This window comes from Coenobita brevimanus, chromosome 82 (genome assembly GCF_032717465.1).
Source record: "Coenobita brevimanus isolate Jiangsu-jjx chromosome 82, ASM3271746v2, whole genome shotgun sequence".
NCBI classification, from domain to species: Eukaryota; Metazoa; Arthropoda; class Malacostraca; order Decapoda; family Coenobitidae; genus Coenobita; species Coenobita brevimanus.
The window spans coordinates 20,415,279-20,429,784 of record NC_137035.1 but is presented as its reverse complement, the minus strand read 5'-3'; the positions used below and the strand labels follow the sequence as shown (position 1 = coordinate 20,429,784).

At 40.2% G+C, this 14,506-nt stretch overlaps 1 protein-coding gene across 1 annotated transcript in view; it reads right to left on the bottom strand.

The window, feature by feature from the left end:
- Mdr50 (Multi drug resistance 50) overlaps positions 1 to 14,506 on the bottom strand; it is a 74,471-nt gene that overhangs the window by 24,502 nt on the left and 35,463 nt on the right. The window contains exons 13-17 of the mRNA XM_080279986.1: positions 12,573 to 12,765; positions 11,303 to 11,502; positions 7,857 to 8,006; positions 7,538 to 7,642; positions 3,427 to 3,588 (exon numbers count right to left, since the gene is read on the bottom strand). Coding sequence (XP_080136112.1) covers positions 3,427 to 3,588; positions 7,538 to 7,642; positions 7,857 to 8,006; positions 11,303 to 11,502; positions 12,573 to 12,765 — 810 coding nt within the window. The remainder of the gene's footprint in view (positions 1 to 3,426; positions 3,589 to 7,537; positions 7,643 to 7,856; positions 8,007 to 11,302; positions 11,503 to 12,572; positions 12,766 to 14,506) is intronic.

Genomic DNA, 14,506 nt, shown 5'->3' with positions numbered 1-14,506 from the left:
TGCCACAGAAGTTAGTTGGGGAGTGAAAGATAAAAATGGCAGATTACTAGTGAAGAAGAGAGAAAAAGTGAGCAGATGGAGAGAACACTGTAAGGAAATGTTGAACATAGAGAATGAAAGTAATGCATGTATAAGTGGCTGGGGAATGGCTGGGAGAAGGAGGGTTGTGAGAAGAGAGAAAGAAATCAATAGGATGGATGTTGTGAAAGCAATGAAGAAGGTTAAAATGGGGAAAGCCCCAGAAGAGATAGTAGCAGAATGGATTTGGAAGACGTGCAGATTGGCATGGGAGGAAGGTAGAGTCCCAGAGGACTGGAAGTCAGGTATAATTTTCCTCTCCTCAAAGGAAAAGGGGAAAAAAAAGTGCGTGGCAATCATACGGGCATTTGTCTTCTCAGTGTAAGAGGAAAAGTATATGGTAGGATACATATTGACAGAGTTAGGGAAATAACAGAGGAAGTAGTTGGAGAAGAACAGGGAGGTTTTAGGAAGGGAAGAGGTTGTGTATATCAGATATTCATTCTTAAAGCATTTGTGGAAAAGTTTCTAGAGAAGGGAAAAAAGTTGTATGCAGCCTTCATGTTTTTGAAGAAAGCATATGACAGGGTGGATAGACAAGGATTGTGCAAAGTATTAAGAATATATGGAGTAGATGGGAAGTTGTTGAAGGCCATGAAGAGTATGTATAAGAGTGCTAATGCTGCAGTGCATGTAGATAGTGAACTGAGTGGATTTTTCTATTTGAAGGTTGGATTGTTGAAGGATGGATTGAAACAAGGATGCGTCATACCTCTATGGTTGTTCAATCTGTATATGGATGGGTTATAAAAGAGATACAAGGTAGGGCAGTGGATGTTGGAGTGGCCCCTGGTGAGAGATGGTAGTGTTTGGAAACTCCCTGTACTGTTGTTTGCAGATGATACTGTGTTGTTAAGTGAAGATGAAGGGGAGCTGCAAGGCTTGGTGGATGACTTTGGGGAAGTGTGTAAGAAACGGAATCTAAAGGTGAATGTAGGGAAGAGTAAAGTTATGGTCTTTGAGAAAAGTGAAGTCCATGTATGTACAGTGAGGCTGGATGAGGAGGAAGTGGAAAATGTGAGTGCGTTTAAGTACTAGGGTAGTGCGATGAGTAAGGATGGAAGTTTAGTGGGTGAAGTGCTTGAAAGGGTTCAACAGGGAAGAAAGGTTGCTGGTTCCTTGAAAGCGGTGATAAGAAACAGGGAAGTGAGCATGGAAGTGAAAAAGCTACTACATGACAGTATTGTGATACCAACTCTAACATATGGAAGTGAAGCTTGGACCTTGTTGGAGGGACAAAAGTCAAGAGTGAGAGCAGTGGAAATGAGTTATTTGAGAGGATCATGTGGAGTTACATGGAAAGACAGACTGACACATGAGGAAGTGATTGAGCATTGTGGTGTGAATGCGGATGTGATAGGAAACGTTAGGAGAAACACACTGAGGTGGTTTGGCCATGTGGAGAGGATGGAGAGTGAAAGACTGACAAGGATAGTGTATGTGAGTGAGGTGGAAATGGGGAGAGGGAGGGGGGAGGCCATGGATGAGATGGAGGGATGGAGTGGAGAGGTATATGAGAGAGATGGGTGTGAGCTGGGAGCAGGACAATGAAATGGCTGGGGACAGGAGGACATGAGGGTGATTTGTTTGTGGCTACCCCTTAAAGGATTAAGGTGACTGGCAACAGATAGATAGACAGTAATGTCACTCAAGGATGAGTGAGGCTGGTCACTCTCATCTTAAATGGCATGACCACCTTGCCTAGCCCCATGGGGTAACACTGGATTAGATGATGATGATGATGATGATGATGAAATAGGGCAACACTGGATTACATGATGATGATGACGATGATAAAATGGGGAAACACTGGATTTGATGATGATGATGTAATAAAACCCCAACCACTCCTCAGATGGAAATCCTTTAGGACTCCATCTGGATGGAAAGCCTTAACCCACTAGACCAAAAAGCATCTATTACCTTACATGATTACCATTCAGTGCTGTAAATGATTTCCTGGATAACAGGATATATTTTATTTGTCACTCTGTGCACAATCATCTGAAGCCCACACTATACAGAGTGAATGGATGGCAGGTGGCTTCACCTGCCATTAATATGGTCTCCAAATATGCAAGAATATGGTCGACAAAATACGCCGCATAATGGAAATTTCACAAATTAGAAATAAGAGAATCAATGGAAATAAATGTATATTATTATTATTATTATTTTTTTTTTACATGTTCAACTCTAGGCAAAGGCTCAGGGCCTATTTCTTGGGGACAGTCACCTATCCCAAGGCCCAGTAGTCCTCCTACACCTCCTCATGTCACCACTTCGACGCTAACACCCACCCTCCATATTGAATACATGCTAGGGCCGTTTCATACAGGACTGGTGTACTGGTATTACCGGGGGTACTTTTACGACATGTCGGCGGGTCACCTGGTAGATCAGGAAAGTCTGCTTTTTAGGAAATTCAAATCCTTAAACTGTTCCCTGCCCCAGCCGGGATTCGATCCTGGGTCCATAAGGACTGCAGACCACCTCTCTACCGATTCAGCCATCGCCTCCTCTATCTTTGTCACTTACAGTACTTCCTCATTATTGACTATCATTTTAAGAAAGACTTTTTGCTCAAAGAAAGATAACAGAACTGTGAATGAAGTATGCTAGGTAGCACTCCATTAGTAAAATTACGGGATTAGCAACCTTACTGCATCCATTCACTTGCTGCCCTCCATAAGTTTTGATGGTTCATAAAATCTGCTCCTTGTTCTTGAGCATGTTCCTCAATGTCAGTTCACCTAAGACAAGTTCACGTCAAGTGTTTTGGTTCCTTTTACTTTCCTTATTTAACTCTATAACCATCATTTTCAGCTTCAAAGTGGTACCCTCATTCTTGGAATGAAGAGGTGGTGCCATGACGTAACAGGTGAGCAAGTGCTGGATTTGTACAATGCTAAAAACACAGCAATATGTGAGTGCAACACAGGCAAACATGGACTGAGATCTTGACACTTGACTTGAGGGACGCCATGAGAATGGGAAAGGGCAGGAAACCAATCAGCCATCTGGTGGTGGCTTCAGATACTACAATTTTGAGCAGGAACACTGTTTTTTTCCTTGCTTTCAGACGACAGATTCACAATTTAGAATCACACTTAGCATGCGTTCGCTCCTTCGTTTTTGAGTTTGCATATTATGAGACCCCACTGTAATAATAATAATATTACTAATACTAACATATTACTAATAACACAACATATTTGAAGCATAGTGCATATAGTTTGTCTACCGGTCTATTCATAATGAAGTGTGATAAATGAACACAGCAAATTGTGGCCAGGCAATACCAGGTACCCACACAAGTTATAAATGAAGACAGTGCCACCAACTCACCCCTTGCACAGCTGCTGCATCCCCAGAGAGTCGTGAGCACAATGCACCTACAGAGTTCCTAGTCTCATCAAACCAGCCCATCTCCTGTTGCAGCATTGCAGCAAATGTCAACTTTCTCAGTCGCGATGTCAGTATTTCACCAGAGAGGGAGAACATGTATGCCTGTCAGTGGTGAAGAAAAAAACAGCAGCAGGAAATTCAGTTAAGAGATTATGTGGCTGACAGTGTGATTGTGTACCAGAAAAAAGACACAGTTAACCATATATATATATATATATGCGAAATCAGTACACACACATTAGCCCACAAACTGTGGAGCTGGAAAATATTAATCAAGTTGGAGTATGGATTGACTGTTGTTGTGTGATTTATTAAATGAAGTGACAAAGTGTGTGTGAAAATTAGTGAAGTACAGCAGGCATATTGATGAAGACTAAGAGGAAACATCTTTGGAACGATTGAGGCAACCTTAAACACTTGATAAATCTCCTAATAAAGGAGATCTTGCCTAAAGTAAATAAAATTGGCTCTGGGGATAATGAATGGATTGTAAAATGATGTACCTGTAAATAACAAAAGTTTAAAGAGGGGAATAACATCGTCTGAGTCAGTATTACTCTCATGAAAGAATTACTAGCTTTTTTTTCTCCAGGTTTCACTTTTATTGTACAGGTATACGACAGTTTAATGATGCAACTGGTTAGGTAAAAACCCATCATTAGGCAGGGGATCATTTCTCAGGGTAGATTTAACATGTAAAGTATAGAGATGTGGTTTTGAGCCTTCGGTTTCCCTCCCAACCAAGTCCTAAATTCACCCAAATTAGCCCAAAAACAAGTTTAAAGCCAATCTAAATGGCCTTACAGCTGTAAAAGAACCTAACCTAAGTCTAACACCTGTAAATAACTCACTAAAACCAACAAATAAAATCTGAAAATTGTCAAATATGTCTGGAAAAAATCAAGCTTATTAAACGGTACACCAAAATGACAATGTTCACCTCACCTATGGCTGAAACACATTAATCTAAGTTTAAAACAGTTTACAAATCAACCTAAACACAAAATTTTAGTCTAAAAAATCATCAAAATCATCATTAAACCAGGGTGTGGCCATCATTAGGCGGGGCATGGTGGTACAGTATTTCTATGTCCATTATAAAGCCAGGGTATCGCATCTAGGAGTATCATATATCAAGGTATACCTGTACTGTTTGTCCCTTCCAATATAATTTCCATGTCAGTTCCTAAACTATGCGATGTTCCACCTCAGCTTCTGTAAATTTCAACTAAAATTCAGTTTTCCTGGCAGGGAATTTTTTTTTTTTTAATTGCCACTGTCTTGTCATAGCACTCATGGTCACAGTTATGTGAGCTGCCTTGCATGGGTTGTCCAGCAAGGTCATGCAACAATGCAGAAACAAAAACAAAATAATTTCAACACTTCCCCCTGCTGTTGATTATATTTCTGATGATCCAAGCTCTGGCTCTAATTTGTGCAAGTAGTGACATCTGGTGAAGCTTATTGTAATTTTTGGATACAGCAGGCTGAGAATCTCAAACTTACATACAATATTTATACAGACGTATTATGAAATTATTCGTACAATTCTAAAGTATGTTGACCGTTCACTTAAGGTTATTACGCATTTATATAAATACTAATATCTCGTATGTGGCCTATGTTAAACAATGATGTGAAACATCCTACATCGTCTGATTCATGTTTCAATATATTAATTTTTTTTTCTGTTAATACATACTATTTGCTGTCATATTTTACATATATCATAAAAACGATAAACCACCACCAAAATTTTAACTCATATAACTCAAAAACTAGAATACTTGCTAAATAAACTGATATGTAAATAAATGACGAGGAATCATCCTGACAGCGAAAAGTCCTGACAGTGAATTGTCTTGTTATTGTTGTGATGGTGAACTGACTTGATGGCGAGTTGTCCTGGAACCCAGAAGATAAAAGATATAATGAAGCTCGATACAAAGGAAAGCCCCCCAAAATGAAAGCATTTTATTCCAGTATTTATTTGCCTTATTTAAGGGAAAAATTTCAGTTTAACATTAGTCTACTTCCATTAAGGAAATTCCGTTCCCAAAACCATCGACTTACCAAAGCCTTTGTTATTTTTTACAGACTAGCGTATATACTGGGCTTTTTTTTTTTTAATGTTGTTTTATTAAAATGTTCATCAATAGGGGGTTCCAGTATCATACGTAATACAGCATGTATCTTATATTTTATGGAATATGACGAAATTTAATTTAATCGCCGAGTGCTGTTTTACTAACCGGTATCATATTTTAATGGATGTCTCCTGTGTGAAGTATATAAAAATCTGCTTTATGACCACACCTACCTTCACCACCAAATGGTTGTATGACAATTGCGCCATGATTAATGAACACTCTTAACAAACAATAATGTTTTGGCTCAAGTTTTATGTAATGCGCATTTTAGTTTGCACTATGTCAGGTAGATTATAATTATTGGCGGGTCTGGGGGGCAAAAGCCTCCAAGTTAGGTTTCAGTGCTTCTAGTTAGGCCTCCACTGCTATTTATGAATTTAAACTGTATACATCTGAGTTTGTTTTGGTGTGGTGACATCACGTCCAGTCGGTGAGATCAGCAGCAAACACTATTGGGGGTATTCAGGCAGCATTCTATACCATCGCTAAGTAGGTATCCCATACAGTATTTTGTTTGTTCTCCAATATATTTTATCAAAAATCAAATGTTAATCACCTGAGGTATATTTAGTACTAAAATAATTTTCCTTGAGAACGTAGGTCATAAGAAAACAGCTCAAATTCCTGCGTCACTTTCATTCATATGTACCGCGGAAAGTACAGTACTGTACCTCCAACTACTGGAGAAGTTTCCCTTATATATAGCCTTGGTTACATAACTCGATTTAGCAGAAAATTCGAGATAACGGAATGGGGGTTAGCTGAATTAGTCCACTGAACTGGGCTTCTACTGCAAACATATACAGTACGAGTATATACCTAAATGGCTCGCTTGGTAAGCTGCTGTACTCAGGCAGTTGCAAGCGCTGGTTCGAATCCTCGCAACATTTAATTTATTTTCTCCCTACATGTCAAGTGGGGTTGGTGGAGGATTAGTGCCCCTCCCTGTAAAACAATTAACTCTAAGCCCTTGGCCACCCCGTTTGGGATACATGGCGTCTGGCAATGAATGAATGAATATGAATGTATACACGATTTATATAAATATGGTACAATAAAAAAATTTAAATTCTCATATATCAGAAAAAGTCTGATAAAGCCCGAAACAGTCCGGACTGCCTGACCATTTCAGCTGATTTTATGCTGATTTTATGTGTACGGTGTGTCAGGGAGAGCAGGTGGAGATTGTCAGGCGTGAAAGGATTGAAGTTGCTGGTGAACCTCTTGAGTGTGTGGAAGAGTTTTGTTATTTGGGAGACATGTTGTGTGCTGGAGGTGGGGCTGGAGCTAGCTCTGTGGCTAGGGTGAGAAGTGGTTGGAAGAAGTTCAGGGAGCTCTTGCCTCTCCTGACATTGAGAGGACTCTCCCTACATGCTAAGGGGTCTTTGTATGCAGCATGTGTTAGGACTGTAATGCTGTATGGTAGTGAGACCTGGGCAATGAAGGAGGAGGATGCTCACTGGCTCAGACGTACAGAAATGACAATGATTAGGTGGATGTGTAGTGCGTCCCTGTGTGCAAGGTCCGGGGGGGCTGGGTTCACGATGGAAGAGTTGAAAGGTAGAATGGGACTGGAGTGTATTGGTGTTGTGATGAGAAGAGGTAGATTGAGATGGTTTGGACATGTGGAGAGGATGGGGGATGATAATTGGGTGAGGAAGGTGAGAAGTGTTAATATTGGGGGTTGGGTTACAAGGGGTAGACCGAGAAAGACATGGGACGAGGTCATTAAGTGTGACCTCAGGGTTAAGGGACTGAACAGGGAGGCTGCAATGGATCGTGCAGCATGGAGAGCCGCCATTAGGTGACCAAGGCCAACGCATGCAAGCATGTTGAAGCCTTTCAAAACGAAAACAAACGAACCTTCCACAACAAAATAAACTATTTACAATTATATTCACCTGCAGGAACATGGAACAGGCAGCAATGATTCCAATTACTAGGAAGAGAAGAGAGTAGAGGTTGGCTTCCTCCCTGGCAACATCTGGATCAGCAACAGCAAGTGTCTGTATATGGTACAAACAAACAAAAATCATCATCATCATCATGACAATCTCTTTTTCATCTCAAGACAGGGTAAGGTAAGATTCACAAAAATAAAGACCCATTCTGTACCTTCACAAGAGAATACAAAATAGAAGGTGAAAGACCATTAATCCCTGCCAACCCTTCTCTTCTGCCTAGCTCTGCAGAGAAATACAATACTGATATGCAACTCACCCCGAGAACTTCTCCAAACATATAGGCATAGAGAGGCAAGATAACACCTTGGACTGCTGCCCCTATCACACCAACAAGCATGTATGGCCACTCAGTTTCATTCAGCTTTATGATCTTTGATACTGGCACTGGTTCATATTCATCGCCATACTCATCATCATCCTGCGTCTGGAATAAATTTGACATTACTGTATTAGTTTACTGTAGCTATTGGATGTCACTTTAACTAATATACATTAAATGACAAAAAAAAAAACAAATTATAATCCACAATCACCACCATCTTCAAGCTGAACTGGCTAAGAAGACTCCCTATTACAGTATTGTGCAATAGCAGGTGGTCTAATGGTTAGAATGCCCCAGTCAGTGTAATAGCCTTGCATGAGTTAAATGCCAAAGCTCCAACTGGAGGTTTTCCAATCATATCATGCTATAAAGAGACATATGTTAATCATCTGCCTTCAAATGTACCTAACTAGGTTACTGTGACCTTAGGCACCTCCACCTCTGATGGGATAATATGGGACTGGTTGTTACCTTTACCATTAGTCTTGTAAGGTACCTCTTCCTTCCTTGTGTATTTCTGCTCAGAGTAAGTCAGTAAATATTATTTGCGATATATTTATGAGCTATGTTGACAACAAAAGCGTATCAGTAATAACATGGGGGATATCAGAGTACAAGATAAATCCCTAAGATAAAAGTGCCAGAAAACCTCCAAATCACTCAAGAATACTGTCCTGTCCCATGAACCCATAGGGTTGGGAGACCTAAAGAACAACACTGAGAAAAATGTCCTTGTTAATTCCTACTTCTTGTGTGCTGTAGTACATACTCATATACCTGTGCTGTCTATCTATCTACCTATGGCCAAACACCACAATCCCATAAGGGGTGTGTGTTTGTCTTTGAGTTAGTTGGTTTATGGGGAGGGGCACTAACCCTCCGCCAACCCACTTTTTGACACAGGGAACATGTATGGGTTGGTTATGTGGTTGCCAGCCAGCGTTGTAAATGGTTTCCTGGCTTACACTATACCATTAGGCTTGCCACTCAATGCAAAGCCTCATGAAAATGAAAAATGAGTAATAAAAAACAACAGAAAAGATGGGAGCAATAGGAAGTGAGGAGGACAGACACAGAAAAAGAATGATAAAGGTGATGGAAGAGTAGCAGCACCACATCAAGTAAGTGGATAATGGTCACCACCAACTACCAGGAGCCTGTACTGTACTACAGAAAATGGTGCTAGAGAGGGACTCTATCATATGGTGGCAACAATGTACCAAGGCAGCTGAGCTCCATGATTATACATGTGTCCCTCAACTACTGTACTTTCCTGCCCCCGAAAGTTGAATGGTGGACTGCAAGATAAAGGCATCTCAAGCTTGCAGTTTACTAGGGTCACATTTCAGCCATAAGCCTGAAGCCACAACATAACTAATGAAAAAAAGGAATGGAGAATGGATTACTGACACAATTCATGCATCCTTTATGTTATTTTATGAAACAAAAAAACAAAAAAAACACACACACAATATTCTCCTATATTCCCAAAGATCCATAAAAGTATGAACTTTCTCATATCCTCCTATATACCCAAAGATCCATAAAAGTGTAAACTTTTTTATCTTAGCCACAAAAATGAGATGATAAATACACACAATTGTCAACCACATGCTTGAGCTGCATCATAAAATAAAACAAAAGAGCCAATTATTTTTCTGACCTAAACAGACATTCATGGTGGGATTCAGCTCAGTACAGTGACCCTCCAATCATGCGGGTTCCATTTGCGATTTTTACCATCTACATGGAGAGACAAACCCTACCCTGAATCTTGTTACACAGGAAAGAATCTTGTCTGAGTGGAAAAATCCCTAAATGCCACCCCCCCCCCCTCCAAAAAAAAAAAACGTGGTCTGCCAAGTGCCGACAGTCTCAAGTCCTGTGTGGTGATGTGTCAACATGGCCAGGAACTGAGCATATGCATGAATGTTTATGTAAACATTTTATCATTTTCCTCACAAGGTGCTACAGGAACTAAGAACATTTATTATTTATTAAAGTGAGATGCGTAGATGGATATGAGTGGAAACAAAAGCAGGCAACTAGCTATATAAGTTACATAACACAAAGGAGGCAGCTTGGAGGAATTACCCTGTGAATAAGATGGGGGATGATAGCTGGGTGCAGAAAGTCTATCTATCTATCTATCTATTGCCAGACGCCTCAATCCCGTTTGGGGTGGCCACAAACAAATCGCCTCCAAGTCGCCCTGTCCCCCGCCATCTCACTGCCCTGCTCCCAACTCACACCCCCCTCTCTCATATACCTCTCCACCCCATCCCTCCATCTCATCCTCGGCCTACCCCTCCCTCTTCCCCCCTCCACCTCACTCACATACACTCTCTTCGTCAGTCTTTCACCCTCCATCCTCTCCACATGGCCAAACCACCTCAGTGTGTTCCTCATAATGCTTCCTATCACATCCACATCCACACCACAACGCTCCTTTATATCCTCATTCGTCAGCCTGTCTCTCCATGTGACTCCACAGGCTCCTCTTAAATAACTCATTTCCACTGCTCTCACTCTTGACTTGTGTCCTTCCAACAATGTCCATGCTTCACTTCCGTACGTTAGAGTTGGTAACACAATACTGTCATGTAGTAACTATTTCACTTCCATGCTCACTTCCCTGTTTCTTATCACTGCTATCAAAGAACCAGCAACCTTTCTTCCCTGCTGTACCCTTTCACGCACTTCACCCTTCAAACCTCCATCCTTACTCATCACACTACCCAAGTACTTAAACGTACTCACATTTTCCAATTCCTCACCATCCAACCTCGCTGTACATTCACTGACTTCACCTCTCTCAAAGACCATCACTTTACTCTTCCCTACATTCACCTTTAGAAAGTGAGAAGTGTTAATGTTAGGGGAAGGGTTGTGCGAGACAGACCCAAAAAGACCTGGGATGTGGTCACTGAGTGTGAGCTCAGGGATAAGGGACTGAATAGGGAAACTGCCAGAGATCAAGCAGCATGGAGAGCTGACATTAGGTGACCAAGGCCGATGCATGCGAGCATGATGGAGTCTTTGGAAAATTAAAACAAAATATATTAAACTCAAGCAACTGTTTCTTTGCTGTTGATTTACCAATAGATTATTCACTTTATCTTGCTTTCTGAGCTGTAACAACAGAATAACACTAGAATATGATGCTAATCATCAAGAAGTGCTATACTCTGGAAAGGTCACAAAGCCACAATATTGTCTCATTCTGCCACTGAGTTATAGAAAATGAGCTGCCATAGGTAAAAAAATCTCCAGCAAGTTAAAGTGAATGAACTATAGCAATGTTATTTAGGGTAACATCTGACAATTTTGTTTAGTCCATAGAAATCCCATCAGTCAAAGGGTTATTTACTAACCTCTACAATTTTATTCTTCTTCCCACGGAGGTTGGCTGGCTTTGCTGATGACCTTCTTCTTCTCATACTGTGGCGGAGGGAAGGCGTTCGTGAAATAGCCACTGGGGGCATGTTAACCAGCTCCTCTACAAAGTCTTGACCAATTTCAACCATGGTGTCCACATCCTCATCTTCAGTTTCGTCTCCGTCTGATAATCCATCCTTGGCTGCCATGAGAATATAAATGCACTGTACACCTATGAACATAAATTTTGATCAACTTTATGATAATCAACTATAATGCAGTGAACAATGGTTTTAGAAAACCCAGTGATGCAATCTTCAAAACCTCAAAATCTTTCCAAAATACTATGTTAGACTTTTATTGCTGCTTGTCTGAAAGTTACATGATACTGTCTACAACTATGCTGTAGAGTCCATACAATACTGTACTGTAATTATTGCTCCCTTCACTCACATGACATATTATTTGTTTTATCGTTGTTATTATCTGATGATGTTACTGAAGTCTGGGGAAAGCTCTTGCAGTGAAGGGGTTAGAGACAATCTCCATCATGAATTAATTAGGTAGATGAAAGAATAAAATGAAAAAGACCTCCACAGGTGGAAGGAGTAAATTGTAAATGGATCTCACAATGCATACAGGATGCTGCAATGCTGCACATACTGTGTGCATATGTATATGTATACAGGGTGTCCCAGAAAGATGTATACACACTTTAACAACTTATAAATCTAAATTTTTGTTTTCTTTTCAAGGTGCAAATCACCCTTGAATATGGCTAATCCCAGACTAACATTCGACCAATGCAAATTTGTGCTGAAATGGCATTGGAGAACAGAAAATATAAAAGACGTTCAGAGAGAGCAACGAGCAGCTTGCCAGCCATCTGACACAAATCTCGGTGTGGTAGACCAAAACACCTGTTTTCAGGTAGAAAACAGCTGAAGTGAACACTTTTACTATCACTAGCATTATTTTGATCTCTTTTCAGGTCTATTCATGAAAAAAAAAAAAAAAAATGTCCAGCATTCTAGGTATCTTTGCCACACAGATTCTTGGCAATCTTGGCACAAATGTCGACAAAGGCTCTGGCACTGGACAGGGTAAAAGGATGCATGGCACCATTTCTATGTATGTCTTACTAAACTTTAGTCATACCCAACAAAAACTGTTCTGAAACCAATTAACCTAGCTTTAAAGTGACTTGGCTACATAGTTCATTTGATGTGGCTAATATTTCTGATTTAGTTGTCCATCACAACTATCCCATACCTTCCAACTTCTTGAGTTCTTCTGGCATGAGTTGAGCTGTGACTAGACTGTAGTAGTGTCCTTTGAGCTTCATGAGCTCACCATGGCTGCCTTCCTCCACAATGCGGCCCTCATTAAATACCATGATCTTGTCAGCAGTCCTGATAGTGGACAGGCGGTGAGCCACTACGATTGTGCTCCGCCCTAAACGTACCTGCACAAAAAACATACAAATACTAACGATAGTTTACAACCAACATACAATATGAGATTTTAATATACAGTACACAATTTTGTAAATTATGTAAGAGTTTTTTTTATTATAACCATGCTAGACAGTGAGAGTCAAGTAGTGTAACTGTAAATTGTTGACCAAAAGGTCCCAGAGCAGGGAACTTTCAAGATCTTGATCTCACTTGAGGAGTCTTCACTGATATTCTCTAAGACTTACTGCCATGTCATAAAGATATCCCTGCTAATAAGCAGGTCCAGAATGAGATGGCCTAGCTTGTATTAACCTCTTCAGTTTGATAATGCCATTTCTGTTAAATTTTTTCTACTCTATGACATGTTTAGCTTTCGAATTGAGGAGTAAGTTACTGCATAGTCTTCATTAATCTTTTTAGTATGAGATGGTTTTTCTAAATTAACTGATAATGTCTGGATGCAGCAAGGATAAGCTAAAGAAAAAAAATGACATCACAAGATTCAAGGAGTTAAGCATGGGTGGTGAGTATGCCTTCCAAAGAGGTGACATGTGATCAAATGTGGTGCCATCTGATGTAATGTACAGTTAGCCAAAATGAAAGGTATACTATTTTTTCCAAGGTTGCAAAATGTGACTCACGGCAACCCTTAGTAGGCCATAGTATCTTTTATAAATGAAGTTCCCACCACTCTTTGGATGGGCTTGTAACATAGGTGGTGATTGGCTGACATGCAGCATCTGCCTCTGCTATATAGTTTACCCACAGTATCTTGAATATGCCTCCATTCCATGGTTTACATGTGTGATCTAACATTGAATTACTGACTACAGTACTGTGCAGTACAAAATATTACATGTAATTAACGGAAAATTTTATAGCAGATGTAACTCCCCGGAAAACAACTAACTAAAAAAACAAACAATAAGCCTCGGACAAGGACTGACCAAACGATGACGACCAAGGACCGGACAAAGGACATGGTTATTGGAACCTGGAATGTAAGGGAAGCGAATGATGAGGTGAAAGATTAAATTAAATACGTTAATACTGTGTAAAATCTGACTGCAACATGCAACAGAATTTTGCATAATACTTGACTGACAGGCATACAGGCCAAAATGTCTTCACTTATGACAGTATAACATTTACTTAAAGATATGCTAATGCCTAAGGCTACCACGTGGTTATATTTAAATTTCGTTAATCTAAAGATTATTATGGATTAACTCAACAGGAATATGTTTGTATAATACTGTGTCTGTGTATGCATCTCTACAGACGTCTATGCACGCTCTTCTTGCACCATCAGCATATCTCATTGAGGTTTTCATATGACCTACTTTCCCTTCGCGTGTTCAGTCTCTCGGCAGAAATTCATGTCGTTTTCATCATTTTCGTTTCTGAAGGCTCCAACATGCTTGCATGCGTCAACCTTGGTCACCTAATGACGACTCTTCAAGCAGCACAATCTCCGGCAGCTTCCCTATTTAGTCCCTTATCCCTGAGGCCACTCTCATTGACCCTGTCCCAGGTCTTTTTCAGTCTACCTCTTCCTACCCTACCCCTAACATTAACACTTCATTTTCTAGTATGTAATTCATTTAACTTTCCTAACAGCTGCATGTTATTTCCTACAAAATCTTCAGCTAAATTTGTGTTGAAGTACTAGCATAATTATTAATTCAGCACTGTTGCATCTTTGTCTCTTTTCTGTCGCTGCTTCAGTGGTCACTGTTCCTCTGAACT